General features: G+C 42.8%; 1 protein-coding gene across 11 annotated transcripts in view; it reads right to left on the bottom strand.

Annotated features, from left to right (window-relative positions):
* Nucleotides 1-100: 100 nt before the first annotated feature.
* The window catches only part of CNOT1 (CCR4-NOT transcription complex subunit 1), a 56,663-nt gene continuing 42,254 nt past the window's right edge, over nt 101-14,509 (bottom strand). For 5 of the 11 annotated variants that reach the window (XM_071567688.1, XM_071567691.1, XM_071567690.1 and 2 more), the window contains 15 exons: nt 13,623-13,817; nt 11,728-11,870; nt 11,017-11,125; nt 10,755-10,924; nt 9,482-9,734; nt 7,258-7,506; nt 6,472-6,635; nt 6,075-6,192; nt 5,500-5,601; nt 5,081-5,254; nt 3,631-3,780; nt 2,693-2,873; nt 1,573-1,705; nt 1,334-1,468; nt 101-1,196 (listed from right to left, as the gene is read on the bottom strand). In XM_071567688.1, coding sequence (XP_071423789.1) covers nt 1,118-1,196; nt 1,334-1,468; nt 1,573-1,705; nt 2,693-2,873; nt 3,631-3,780; nt 5,081-5,254; nt 5,500-5,601; nt 6,075-6,192; nt 6,472-6,635; nt 7,258-7,506; nt 9,482-9,734; nt 10,755-10,924; nt 11,017-11,125; nt 11,728-11,870; nt 13,623-13,817 — 2,355 coding nt within the window. In that variant the 3' untranslated portion in view covers nt 101-1,117. The remainder of the gene's footprint in view (nt 1,197-1,333; nt 1,469-1,572; nt 1,706-2,692; nt 2,874-3,630; nt 3,781-5,080; nt 5,255-5,499; nt 5,602-6,074; nt 6,193-6,471; nt 6,636-7,257; nt 7,507-9,481; nt 9,735-10,754; nt 10,925-11,016; nt 11,126-11,727; nt 11,871-13,622; nt 13,818-14,509) is intronic. The other 6 variants (XM_071567694.1, XM_071567696.1, XM_071567695.1 and 3 more) reach the window with 3 other exon arrangements.

The following is a 14,509-nucleotide window of genomic DNA, read 5'->3' as shown; positions in this document are numbered from 1 at the left end:
ACACCCTGGAAAACTGCATGTTTTGGATGGGTGGAACAGACTTTGAAAGACACCAACTGGCCAGGATGGAACTGGAGAGAATAAGCACAGTGGCACGTGCTGCATGTCATGACTTTTAATGTGTAACTACAGTATGCATACATACAAGAGTGGGAGAACTAAAGCCCAAGAACTAGAAAGGCTACAAAATACAACACATGGACCAATACTTTACAAAACATTGAAAATCCTTACAAAATGGGCTGTATTGGTCCTTTGGGTTTTTTGTTTTTCTTCTTTCTCCTTTTTTTTTTCTAATTTTTTTTTTTTACAAACTTATACTGTGTGGTCACAGGGTAGGGGTGGGAAAAGGTCTAGATTGAACCCCTCATCTTTCAAAATTTACAACCGTCAAAAAAAAGAAAAAAATAAAGAAGCTATAGGCCTGGTCTCTGGTTTATTTACTGAAAACAGCTGACCCTCAGCTAAGGGCCAGTTTCTTCTCCAACAGGAAAGAGGCATTCTCCAACTGCCACTCCACTTGCTGTCCATCAGCATTCCATGAGGGTGAGGTGTTGAAAGCAACACTGAACCTTAACCCCTCCCTCACCCCTCCCATACTCCATAGAATTCCCGTATTTCAAACACATCCACCTTTTTTTTTTAAACAACTTAATGATTGAAAGGTCCCCCATCCACATAAAGAAAAATAAGTTACTTATTATAACTGGCTTTTCAATATTCTTTGGGAGTCTGGGAATGTCAGGACAAGGAGGTCTGCCCCAGACAAGTGCTTGGCATCAGCAGCTGCCCCTTTATTACAAGCTGGACAGTCACCAGTTACCCACCTGCCTTTTACACAATTTGCACAAACCCAAAAGTCCAGACAAAATGTTTCTGTTCCTTGTATTTACACTAGTTTAAAATGATATTCACAGCATCTTCTGAATTTTGGCCAAAAGTCAAAAAATTTGTCTCAAACTTTGGAACATGCCCACATAAGACTTTCACCCAGGGTCTGTTGCGTCTACCCAATCGAGGGGGCTGGGAAGGTCAGGAGGAGCCTTACAGAGTCTTCAGTCAGTCAATGGGACAGGACCTCCAGGCTGGCACGCTTAGAACATGGGATGTAGCTCATCTAACTGGCACCAGTCCCTTCCATGACTTGCTGGGCCTGCTTCTGCCCCATGCAGCACTGTGCAACCGACTGGAACAACCTGCACAGGGAAGAGCAAAGAGGTGGCAGATGCATTTATGGCAGGAAATGGTCCTTCCACTAGGACAGCACCGAAACTCAAGGTGCAACTGCTTCAGCTGTACCATTTTAATGATTCTGTGGTTAAGTTGTACTCACTTCTCAATTTCTGGAGCGCAGTGAACAAACTCATGGTTCCAGAACTTAAACGCTGGATTTTTTATCAGCTCAATGAAAGTAATAAGGAGACCCCAGGGATGAGGCCTATTTACAATCAGTCGTTCCAAGAGAACCCTGAAATCCAAAAGAAAAAACACTTAGAGCTCAAAAGATCCAAAATATAGAAGGAAGGAAGGCAAAAAGCTACATGTTGGCAAGCGAAATGCCTTCCCTCTCACCTTGTGATCTGTTCCTGGATAGCTTCAGTGTTGGCCTCTGCAAACAGGTACAGCATGGTGCAGCTGAAGTAGTGGGTGTGACTGTTGGGGTATCGCAGCTGGTTGGCAATGGCGTTCAGGAAGAGGTACCGGCCTGCAGAACAGGAATGGTGAGTACAAACAGCTTCCCTTACACTCACACACAAAGGAATAAAGAAGCAACTAGTGGTGCTTGAAATTAACATTTGTGTGCCTGTCTTCATAGAATCATAGAATCGATTGGGTTGGAAAAGACCTCCGAGATCATCAAGTCCAACCCTTGGGCCAACTCCAGTCCCTTTACCAGATCATGGCACTCAGTACCACGGTCAATCTCAATTTAAAAACCTCCAGGGATGGGGAATCCACCCCCTCTCTGGGCAGGCCATTCCAATGCCTGATTACTCTCTCTCAACTAACATATGTAAAAACTGTATTGACTGGGGCTGATGGGACAGAAAAGTTCAAGTCTTCATTAAGTGTTTCTGATTCTCTTGAATATTTCAAACTTTTGGTTATAATATTGCTCCTGTACTCAGAGTTTACTATTCTAACATAGCATTTCCTTACTGTGAATTCACTAGCAGCTACATGAAATCACAGATCATCAGGGTTGGAACAGACGTTAAAGATCAAGTCCAACACCCAGCACTCCCACTTTAATCCCTAAACCAAATCACCGGATCCAGACATCTCCTAACACCTCTGGGATGGTGACTCCACCACCTCCCTGGGCAACCTATTCCAATGCCTGACTACCCTAACAGTGAAAAAGAAAATTCTAGCATCTAATTTGAATTTCCCTGTCTCAGCTTAGGGCCATTTCCTCTTGTTCTCTCACTGCAGGCACAGTAGGAAGAGACTGACCCCCCACCTTGCTACAACCCCCTTTCAGGTAGTTGTAGAGAGTCAATGAGGTCCCCCCTGAGCCTCCTCTTTTTGAGACTCTTGGCTGTTCCTCATAAGATATGTTTCCTAGACATTTTAGAAGCCTTGCTGCCCTTTGCTGGACATGCTCCAGCAACTCAACGTCCTTTTTAAAGTGAGCAGCCCACTTGCTGTAAATGTGACATCACATGATCCAGGGCTGCTTCCAGCTCACCTTCAGTGTCCAGGTCTACTGCCAAATTCTGGAAGATGTCCATGTGAGCTGAGTGGGTAATGGTGCTCATAGAGGGTGTGCTGCCTTTGTTATGAATGTGTGCAATAGCTTGAGTACCAACATAGAGCACCAGTGCATTAATCAGCTGGATGTTGTAGCGGTTGCCAGGTTCATTTGATACCTAATAACAAAGATATGAAAGGCATTAACAGTTTATATTCCTTCAGCACTCGAAGGTACAGCATGTACAACAACAACATCCCAGCATCGTGATTATACAGAAGATAACACACCCAAAAATTAAATTTGGCATTTACCCATTTCTAATACAGGATATATTATAGCTTATTATATTATATTCAAATATACATATTAAAAAGCATCAGCAAAGTGTTGATAGATCCAAAAGACATTTTTTTCACTCTGTACCTAAAAAAGCAAAGATCAGGTAGGCAATGTGAATTCACCAGCAGTGCCAGAGGCCAAAGCACACCCCCCTCTCCGTGTGAATGTTTTTGTCTAAGCAATTCTCTGAGGAAGTCCAACTTCAGACTTGAGTTTGCTGCAAGCCAAGCCATGTGATGTCTGAAACGTGGTTTTAGCCACAGCTCTGCACTAGGTTTTAGCTAATCCCTTTTTTACCCCTAAAGCATTAGCATGTGGATCCATGTATTTCTGTATCAATTGATCTATCTGAAGTCAAAATTTAATCAGATTCTAAAAGACTTCAATACATTTGAATATCCTGCTAAGGAGTGGCAGAAGAATTATTCAGAGATATGTGCATTTTCATAGGCTTTTCTACTGCCTGGAATACATGTTAACCAACACACCAAGGAAATTCCAGCAAGAAAGAATACTGACTGAGCCAGGGAGATCATTTGACCCCCACTATTTAAACTGAGCATCCTCAGAAATGTCAAAAACCTCATACTTACTTGTAGGTTGCTGCGCAAATCAGACAAAAAAGTAACAGGAGAACGGGTTTTGAGATAAGAATCCAAGTCTTTCTTGAATTGAGGTGGCATCACTCCAGTGAAATTCGTGAGTATTCGTGGAGCAATATTAATCTCACTTAACATGTCCACCTGTTGAGAGAAACCCCAGTCAGTTAAGCCATAAAAAAAAAAATCTCTAAAGTAACAAATTGCAAAAGCTGACCTGTAAGTGACATTACACCAACTACTGTTGTTGATCACTTTTCCTTCCAGCAATGAAAAGGAAACACTAAACATTTGCAGATTTCAGAAGAAACTTGATTTCTAACATGCAAACGTATTACATGATGTCTTGAAAAACTGGGAGGATAAAAACTCAAGATGGTCTGGTAGTTTAAAACAGTACAAACATCCCCACAAGTCAAGAAGAGCTTTCTCAGTGATAGCTTAGTGCTGCAGCTTTGCTCCCACCACCCTGCACAGATCAGGCAGGGAAGAACAACAGGACAGTGCTGTAGCAGTGTGAGGAAGTTTGCTTCTAATCATCCCAGATTAGTTGACTGCCATATACCCAAACATTTAATTAGGTAACATTAACACTTCTCAAAGTCTTTCCCCATTATGCAAGAGGCTTGCTTCAGAATGCTGCTTTATCTCATTATTTTAAAGACAGAATGGCATCAAGTGCTTCTCATCTAAAAGCATTTACAGTCACACAGTGCTCGGACACCAGCCCTCCCACAATGAGCTGCAAGGACTCCAATCTCCAGCATCCCGTGGAGCACAAACTACACAACTCTGCATGAGCTGAACAAAATGGCAGCAAGAACCAACTGGCTGAACTGTCAAACAGCAAAGCCACAAAGGCTGCTCAAGCAGCCTGTTCTTCAGTGAGAAATGAGACAGGAACAAGACAAAGATGCCCTTGCTCCAACACTGTGTGCCAGTCAGACAAAGGGATGCCATCAAGTCAGTCTCCCTTGGCAAAAAGAAAAGCCCTCTGGTTTTCCATACAAGCACAAGGTTCTTGGTGCAGTTCTCAAGTAACACAAATCTCAGTCTGTCCTTTCAGGCTGAATGTGCACAGCCCTTACAAGCAAGCCAAATATCTACTGGTGTTAATAAAGCCATACAGAGCAGAGGCAAGCTTTATGCTTCCAGATGTAGCAAGTTTCATACAGGACAAGGGTTGTATCCTGCTCTGTATGGAACGTGTCAAACACGGACCATTACAAACATACTGAAGCCTATCAGCTTTAAAAACTGCTGTTCTGCCAGATTCTGTCTCACTTAAGTTTCAAAGTAGTTAACTTTTGAATGGTTGCATTAATTCTAGTATCAAGTATTTAAACTGGTCCCAAAATTCCACAGGCTCTGCCAAAAATACTGAATAAAGAGTACTTGGAGCATTAAAAATTTCTGTTATCAAACTCCTCAAAGTAAGTCCTACCTTTAGATTGGGGGTGAAAGGGTCTGGAAGCCTCATGTTCCGTGGGAAGGCACTCAGGATCAGATTCCTTAGCTGAATACAGTTAGGTGGGATCACATCACAGAACCCATAGTGGTAGTCACAAAGAAATTCTGGGAAATCATGCAGCAAGACCAACAACACACGCAGAGTGCCCTGTAAAATAAAATATATGAGGTGTGTAAATGCCAATAATGCCCAAAAACTTGCAGAGACATTATTCTATGTCATGTGGTTAACACTACCAAGAGGAAATTAATCTGGTGTCTCTGTCACACACCAATTTGCATTCAATTCTTAGATATAAGGTAATAGCAAATCCTATTTTGCTATTAGAACATCCCTACTTTCAGACAACTTTGTTTGGAAGTAGCATCTATCAGACGACTTTTTTTTTTTACCTTGTAAAGAATTTGCATAGGTTTGGTGAGTTCCACATTTCTAAGGAAAGGAGCCAAATACTTGAATAGATCGATCAATAACTGAGCATACATAGGCCAACCCTGTCAAGAGAAAAAACAACAGGTGGAAAACATGCAACAAAGAGCAGTTACATTAATTTCTAAACTATAATTAGACTAATCTTTATGTAAGCCCAGATGGAAGAGCTTAGCTCCTGCCAGCTCTGCTGCAGAGTGCAGCACAGCCAAGTTCAAGGCTTCAGCTGCACATCACTGTGCCACAGGTGCTTCCAGAACACTCAACATGCCACACTGAGCTGACATATTTTTCCAAGAAAGGCTACAGCTCTTCTAAACATTGAAAAAGACATGTTTATTACATTCAGTTCACCCTATATTCCATAGTTACTGACACACAGACTCTCCTCCATGCAGTTAGCTTACTGTGAATATGGAAGACAACAAAAATAGAACAGCCATGCTACTAGTGCACTTCTAGAGATGTGAAACAGCATCACACCAGACAGGCATCTGTGTGAGCTTTTGAATTCAGAAGAGATAAACTGCAGCCACACCTTCTGCTGTGGTGTATGTGCCAGCATTCTTGCAATAAATATCCGATGGGAGATCAGTTCCAGCCAGGCATAAACAAAACCTGGAGCTTTTGTAGGCCTCAGGATGTGAAATGTGTTACTGAAAGAAAAGTTAGAGCAGGTTAGAAGTGCACAGCAATAAGACTGCTTTTCATAACATTGAGGGTAAAACATATACAGCCCTAAAAGCAAAGGCATTTGAGCATTTTGGGGTTTTTACCAGTCATTTTCCTTAAAACAAGCAAGTGGACAGTCCACAGGAGAACCAGCTACTCCAAAGGTGATTAAGCCACCATAAAGGAACAGTCACAGACTTTAGGTGAAAACCCTTGATCCTGCCAAAAAAGGCTGAGCATTTTGGCCAATCCCAAATACATACCAGAAAGCTGTGAGTGTCTGGAAGTTGATGGTCTCCAGCACATGCTCAGGAGCATTTAATTCCAACAGCAACATGATGAAAATGCGATGGTAAGGAAGTTGCTGGAACTCACTCTGCCGAACATCGTGGTCTTGCAAAAGAACTCCCACCACGATACCAAGAACCTGAAGAGATCAAGATATTCAATTGGTGGCTGCAAGAATTACTTTGCAAGTTAGCCTACAGACAATACTTTAACCATTGGTAAAAAATATAATCAGTAGATTCTAACGAGAACCAAAAATCCCAGCTATTGGAAGTGGTGCATGAATTAGTACTACAGTTTGTTTCAGGAACTACCAACCACTATTCTTTGCTCTCCCTGTCCCTTGGATCACAATCACAATGACTGACTGGGCAGTGTTGGAAGGTCTTAACTACCCGAGACCATCCAGCCCTAAACCAAGTAGTGTAAGAGCATAGGCAACACCCTCACAGCATCAAGGCAAACACTCAGGAATCACAAACCTTAAACCACATTTCATATTCCTCAAAACAACAGCAGCTGACTTTTTCACTTCAAGGCACAAGGGTGAGTTTCTGGTTGGTTTGAGATGAAATCTTTGTGAACAAGAATGCCACTTGACACCTTGATGCTTAACTTAAAAGCTTATTTCAGTGCCCAACCTATAGTCCTCATCTGACACTTCAGCAGCAGCCTTAGTAGCATGAAGGTCTACACCTTTACAGCAAAGGTAGAGCCACTAACACATGTTAAATGCAGCGAGTACAACGAGGGTGCCCAACCTTGTTCAGAAGGTTGATCTTTGTGACTGTGTTGGTTGCCTCCCCAGAGTGCTTCACTAGCAGTGCAATGAGTCGCACAAAGGCATCCAGGTTGTGGTAGCACTTGGCTCGGATCATAGTGGGGTTGGCTGCAGGGTTGTGCTGCTGCTCCGCCAGAGCACGGTAGCTGATCTCAACACACATTTCGGTGCACAGACGGAAAAAACGGGTGATAAGGTCATCTGTTTTCAGGATCCCTTGCTGGTGCATCTATCCAGGAAAGGAAAAAACCTCAGCACCATAACCACACAAAGTTCATTTTACAACTTATTTCAAACAACACAACTTTTACAAAGCGCTCACCTTGCCTTCCGCCATTAATTTTTACCATATTCTTCAGAGAGATTAGTATTAGCAAGGCAATTTGAGAGTGGCAAGACAATTTTAGCAAACATATTTACTCCCAAGTAGAATCTTTTGAATCCCAACTCTTTTGAAACATCAGCATAGCTGAAGACCCCGTTTCAGTGCCAGTTCTGCCACCAGCACTCAACCCTGCAGGAAGGACAGCACAGGTGGCAGCTTGGTCTGTCAGGGGCCCAGAGGGGGAGTACAAGCTCTGGAAATGGCACATTCCAGCTACCACCTCAGGAACCATCACTACTTTCCAACCACATTCTGCAGAAGCAAACTGCATTTGGAGAGTGAATTTTCCTGACATGAACATTACAGGCAGAGAAACTGGGGGGGCTTTTTTGTTTTGCACTGGGGGGTTGAAACCCCAGAGACCTCCTTTTATTTGTTACCCACAGTATTAAAGCCATCAGAATGAAACAAATTACTTCAGGAAACTTCTGGGTTTTGAATAAAGCATCCTAATTCTAAACTCCTACTGCATAGAAATAAAGCTGTAAAAACAGCATAACTGATAACTTGGAAATAAGGTGGAGAACTTCTAATATTTTTGGGAAAACGTTTTTTTTCTAATTAAAAAAAGGGGAATTTATGTATCTGCCTTCAAAGTTCTATGTTTCTTCTGTCCTAAAGATGAGTGGAAAGAAAGCAATACTTAAGCAGCCAAAATTACAGTAATTCAAGTTCCGTAACAGAACCTTATTCAATGCAGTTATTATAAAAAATTCCTTTAAGATCCATCACTAAACCCTGTAAGTAAATAAACACTGCACTTCAATATATTTAAATTACTATCTCAATACTGATCAAGTATGTATAAAAGGTAAGCAGTGAAGTGTTCACAAAAGTGTATTGAGTATTATGACTACACTATATTGAAGCATGATTTAAGGTTAAAAAAAAGTGATGTCACATGAATAGGTAAAACATTTTTTAAAAAGTGGGTTTAGCACAGTATCTATTTAAAAACATTAAAAAATGCAGTAGAAGTCAGACCAACAAGAAGCTGTCTACAAACCAGTACACAACGACACTAAAGTCACATGAAAATATCACTGCATCAGTCACAATCTTTATCCATACTTCGTAGCTTTAACTTCTTTTCATTAGTAGCTGCAAAATCTGCAGTACTTCTGTGGTAGTGGTACAGAAGTTAAAAAGAACACAATGCAAATAGACTAAGTCAGGGGCTTCTATGATTCCTTGCAGCTGCAGTCAGGGAGCTGCCTGCAAGGAACACAGTTTTAGGAAGATGACTGCAGATATACAGGGAGTTTGTTACTACACATGTTGGGCTACTGAGTATCTCCCTTCTCAATCACACCTGGAAGGCAGGTCTGTGCTGTTCATCACACCTCTTAAGGTGCCCTGGAGTGACATGTCGGAGGTGGCTTAAATTTAGGCACCACTTCAGCTAATGAAGTTTCAAGTTTTTCCTCACTAATGATTTCAGCCCACATGATCTCAAACAATTTACCTGAATCTCTGTCAGCAATTTCCTCCTGTAGGCTGTCAGAGCTTTCTCTGTTACCCATAAGGAGCAACACTAGTCAAGCTCCATTACTATTCCCAACAGTTCTCTCACTGAAGTTCTCTTTTCACAAAATTTACCTCAGAACTCACAGATACTGATAACATCTTCCTACAGTATCTGAAAAACATGATTTTGTGGAGGACATGGGTTTCCATAGAACGTTGCCACCAAAACCAGCCAAAATTTTGGCAGTCAACTGCCATACACCTGAAAGTTTCAAATGGGTGCCTAACACAGGTTATAACACTGCTTTAAAATGGAGGGCATCACACCCTACTTATGTTGAATAAAAAGCACCTTTCTTTCCAAAAGCTCTACCTGTCCAACAAACGCAGAGAATGCTTTGGTACTGTCACGGCCTGCTGCAGCTGAATGGTAGAGGTTCACCCACTCCCTCAGCAGGTACTCTGCCTTCTCCCTCAGGCCTGGTGGGTCATCATACTCAGAAGCTTGGGAAATTCCTGAGTGCATCATGAAATTAGGACCTCCATGAGCACGGTCAATCATTGCCTCATAGTTTGATCGGACCACTTCCATCAGCTGGGGTAATCTACGAACAGACCAGAGCAAGAGGTGGGTTAGAATTCCTCCTCCCCCAGAGCGTGCAGGAACTACAAGTTTAGTCAAATAGAGCTGATATTTCTTATACTAAATCTTTGTATCTTTCATTCTTCACTGGAATAGCAGAAATAAGTCATGAAAGCAGATACATTCATGATGAAAGAAGGAACACTGAAATCACACATGCTTTGAAGTTTCATTCCAATTTGTACAGCAGAGTGCTGCAACAAAGCACCCCAGAGACTAGAAACAGCTTCGCTTCTGCAGACTTCAGGAGCCCTAAAGTGCTCCCAGACTGTGAGATGCCAATGCTGAACAGCCTGACTTGGGGCACTGAATTTGGCTACAGTGAAAGTCAAGCCATACAGTGAAGACCATCTATCCACTCCAACTGCAGATGAATTGACTTTTGTTTTGGACCTCCCACTGGCAGCTGTGTTGGTAGTGGCAGTCACTGCCACCAGCCAGCTGCTGGATGCTCTCACAGCATTCCAAAGGTCTCCAAGCTCCAATCCATGCTATTCTCAAACCCAGCAACAACTGCTTCCACCTTAGTAACAGCAGGTCTGCAAGTCTCAGAGGTATTTCCAGGTGCTGTAGCAACATTTGCTTCCCAGTTATCTCGTGGTGGATACACAAGCCATGTGAGAGTGCTGGAGGACTGCTTCGTAGGCTTTAAAAAGAAAGGACTGTCCAATTTTGCTTGTGATTAACAAATTAACACCTCAATATGGAAGATTTAAATAGGAAAGAATATTGTCTAAATTTGAGATAAAGCAGGAATTCAAGCAACTTTCTTACAGTATTTTGGAGCACATTGCATAGAGAGATTTTCCTGGTTGAGCATTCAGTTTGACATGATGCTGCACCTGCCTCTACTTGGACTAAGATGAGCACATTTACATTAGTGACAGTTCAAACTGAATGATATGAGACATTGTCTATGTAACATTCAAAATACAAATGAGCAGAAAAAAAAGTACCATATTGCACAGTATTACAATCTTACCCTTCTGGGGCGTTTCCTCTGGAATGAGCATTAATTCTCATGAGTGTCTCAATGGTGTGAAACAGATCTGCTTCTGTTACATGAGCGACGCTTCTCTCATCCACCAACAGGATCTTTACCAACTGCATGGCAAAAGCCACAGCCATGTAGTTCAGGCCATTCTCCATGGACTGTGAACATGAAAAAGGCAATTAAAGTTCAGCCACAAATCTTGCAGTTGACTGACAAGTATCTCTTCTCCAAAAGAGCAGGTTCCCTTTACCTGAGCCAAGTGAAGGTCATACTGCTGCATGTTAACAAGGTGATTACGGATTAGCAGCTCCACAGCTTCCACATTGTACTTGTACTCATCTCTGCACTCGATCAGGCACCTGAAGAAATGGACTTCTTTTAAAAAGTGTACTCAACTATACAGATTAAGTGAAGCAACTCAAATTCAGTACTTCAGAAACTGTGCCATTCACTGTCATTCGTTATTCAGCTCCAAAAGAAGCCTCTTTCAGAGCACTCTCTAAGGTAATGTTTTGAGTTCGGAACAGTCAGACTCAAGCACTTGTTGCTTTGCACAACTGGTCACAACAGCCCTTCAAGAGCCTCAATTTATTCAACAAAAGAAGCCTCTCTTCCAAGGACAACATGGCACATCTCTCCAACTGAAACACTAGTGCTTCCCTACAGGCATATGCCACGTCACAACAGTTTGTGACAGAATATAGAGATACTCTGCAAAATGAGGGGGGGAGGGAAAGCCCAGAGCATCTCTAATGCTTAATTCCATTAAAGATTCCTGTTATGTTCTGGGATGAAACAGCATTATCAGAAGATATAGTTAATTTTGACAAAAAAGCTGTTAGTTTTTGTCTGTTCAAATGCAGCAATGCAACATATTAACAGGCAAGTGACTCAGAGTAACACAGGAACTCCCAAAAGATGACCAAAGCTGCACCAAGGTTCCTGTTGCCTCATAACTGACCTAGTGATCTGTTTATTACACCAGGGAGATCCGTAGGCACGGCCATCCTGCAGAGCCTTCAGCACGAGCAGGTGACACTCGCGGTAGCGGAGCAGCAGGTCAGCATCAGCTCCACTGGTGGCATCCAGCAAGCCCTCTACAGCCTAGAATACATGCAACCTGTTAGAGGGAGAAACAAGTCCTCTTCCAAACCTTCTGCACGTTACATCAGTAAGAGCTATTACCAGAACACTTGGCAGACACAAAAAAAGATCAGTTTAGTAAGTGTGCTGACCCCTTGATAAGACCATGTGAGATTTTACCGGCTACTAATACATCTATGCGTTCACTGGACACAGCTGTGCTACCACAAACAAACCTACAGGTCTCCCTACGCTCCACTAGTTTTGTATGTGCACCAAAACATATGACAGACTGTGTTAGTTTGTGCTGCAGCCTCTCTAAGTCAGTGCTTGCTCGGCGGTTCTGCATATGGCTCATGGAAAACTACATGACAAAAGATTTCCAGAATCTGCTAGAACCCAGTGAGCAGGTAGGTTTCCTCAGGAAAGAACTGCAGCACTCCAGATGCATCTTTCTCAGTCCACAGCAAATGGAAGATGAGTCTTAAAGGGGTAGCACAACTCACTTGGTCAAGTCCTAGTCAGGACTGGAGCATTTAATAGGTACAAGCACTATCAGAGAAGAAAAGGAGTCTCTCCAGCTTTCAGTTACTTTTGTTTTGGCACTGTTCTTGGATCCTCGTGCAGACAGCTCAGTATTCTTCCACTATTCTCAAATGAATTTTTCTCCATGTCTGTCACCTGCTCTGCACTACTACACAGGCCCTACTGCCAGCTCAGCTCACAGAGCCCACTGCAACATTCCCCACCGGTACAGCCTTACAAATTCTGGCTGGGATGGAGTTAATTTGCTTCACAGCAGCCCATATGGTGCTGTGCTTTAGACTTGTGCTGAAAGCGTGTTAACAACACAACAGAGTTTTGCCAAATGCTGAACAGTGCTCACACAGCATCAAGGCTTTTTCTATCCCCAGCCTACCCACCAGTGGGCACACTGGAGATGGGCAAGAGGTTGGGAAGCAACACAGCCAGAACAGCTGACCCAAACTGAATAAAGGGATATTCTATACTGTATGACATCACGCTTGGCAATAAAAGCTTAGGGAAAGGAGGATGAAGAAGGGCATTCACAGTTCTGATGTCTGCAATCCCAAGCAAATGTCACATGTCTGAAGCCCTGCTTTCCAAGAAGCAGCCGGACATCTGTCTGCTGACGGGAAGTAGTGATTTTTACTTTTGTTTGCACACACAGCTTTGGGTTTCCCTACCAAACTGAGAAAACGTGAATGAACACATCATCTTGTCTTCCCTCTCTTTAATCCCTGTCCTGCAGAAGAGCAGAATGAGCAAGCAGGTGGGGACTGATGCCTGACTGTTGGCCAGGGTCAACCCACCACACACACTCATTTATCAGTCAGTGCAAAATAAACCCCCGAAGTGTGCCACTAGAAACCCAGTACTATGCTCAACACTATCTACCTACAAGGGCTGTTCAAACATTGTTTTAGCCTCCAAATCATCTTAAAATTGAAGACTACTCTAGACAGCAAGAGCTCTCTACTTGCCACATCTGAACAAAACTCCCTCAAGTCCCAGGATTCTGTACCTGACTCTTTCCACAGCAGCCTGGAACTGTGTGTACAACACACCAAGTGAACACTGTGGCTCCCTTCCAATTTTATTTACTGAATTTCCAAAGACAGCAGCTCAGTACTGTTCACCAAACAAGTACCACAGGACACAGGAAGAAACACAGTCACCAGCAAGACAATCCATGAGCCAGATGATTAATAAACTCTAGACAAGATGTTACAGGGAATTGTCAAGACTCACCTTCTGCAGGAGTCCAAGTGCAGCAATAGCATCACGGGAGTTCCGAGCCACTACCACAGCCTCCAAGAGGCTACGCAATGCTTGAACTTGAGGATTCATGGCCAGGGTGTGTGGAATGGACTGCAGGTGCTGCTCCAGTTCTGTCATACATTTGTCATAGATTTGCGCTACATCATCTGTAGCCCAAGCTTGCTGCTTCAGAGAAAGTGGGAATGAGTGATTTTTGCAAGGATTGTGTTTGTGACACTCAAATACTGACTGGCTCTTCTGCTTCAGAAATTGTAGCACCCAGAATTTAGATTTCGACAGTACTGTGCTTTAGTTATTCTGGCACTTTAAACACACAAGTATGAGCAAATCAAGCAGTAGAAATAACCAGCAAACAATTCTAGCAGTAGAATCACAGAATGGTTTCAGCTGGAAGAGACTCTTCAAAGAGTATCTAGTTCCATTCCCCCTGCCATGGGCAGGGACACCTTTCACTAGACCAGGTTGCTCGAAGCCCCATCCGAGCTGGCCTTGAACACTTCCAGGGATGGGGCAGCCACAGCTTGTCTGGGCAACCTGTTCCAGTGCCTCACTACTCTGACAAGGAAGAATTTCTTCTTAACATCTAATCTAAACCTGTCCCTTGTCACTTTGAAGCTATTCCACCTTGTTCTGTCACTAAGGCCTTAACTCCTGAAGATCAAGCATGCATACAAAAACCTGCTCAAAATTCATGCTTGCCATCCATGACCTTCCAGCAAAAGTAACCTGGAATCTGAATAAAATGTTTCATTACTAAACTACACATAGTAATCATAACTTGCAGAACTTGTCCCAATTTGGTTTAAAAACCCCTAAGACTGGATGAAGTTTTCTGTTGCCTTTACTCTGTCATTAGA

This window comes from Pithys albifrons, chromosome 12, assembly GCF_047495875.1.
Source record: "Pithys albifrons albifrons isolate INPA30051 chromosome 12, PitAlb_v1, whole genome shotgun sequence".
Classification (NCBI taxonomy): domain Eukaryota; kingdom Metazoa; phylum Chordata; class Aves; order Passeriformes; family Thamnophilidae; genus Pithys; species Pithys albifrons.
The sequence above is the reverse complement of the archived record's forward strand: the minus strand, read 5'-3'. Positions and strand labels throughout refer to the sequence as shown.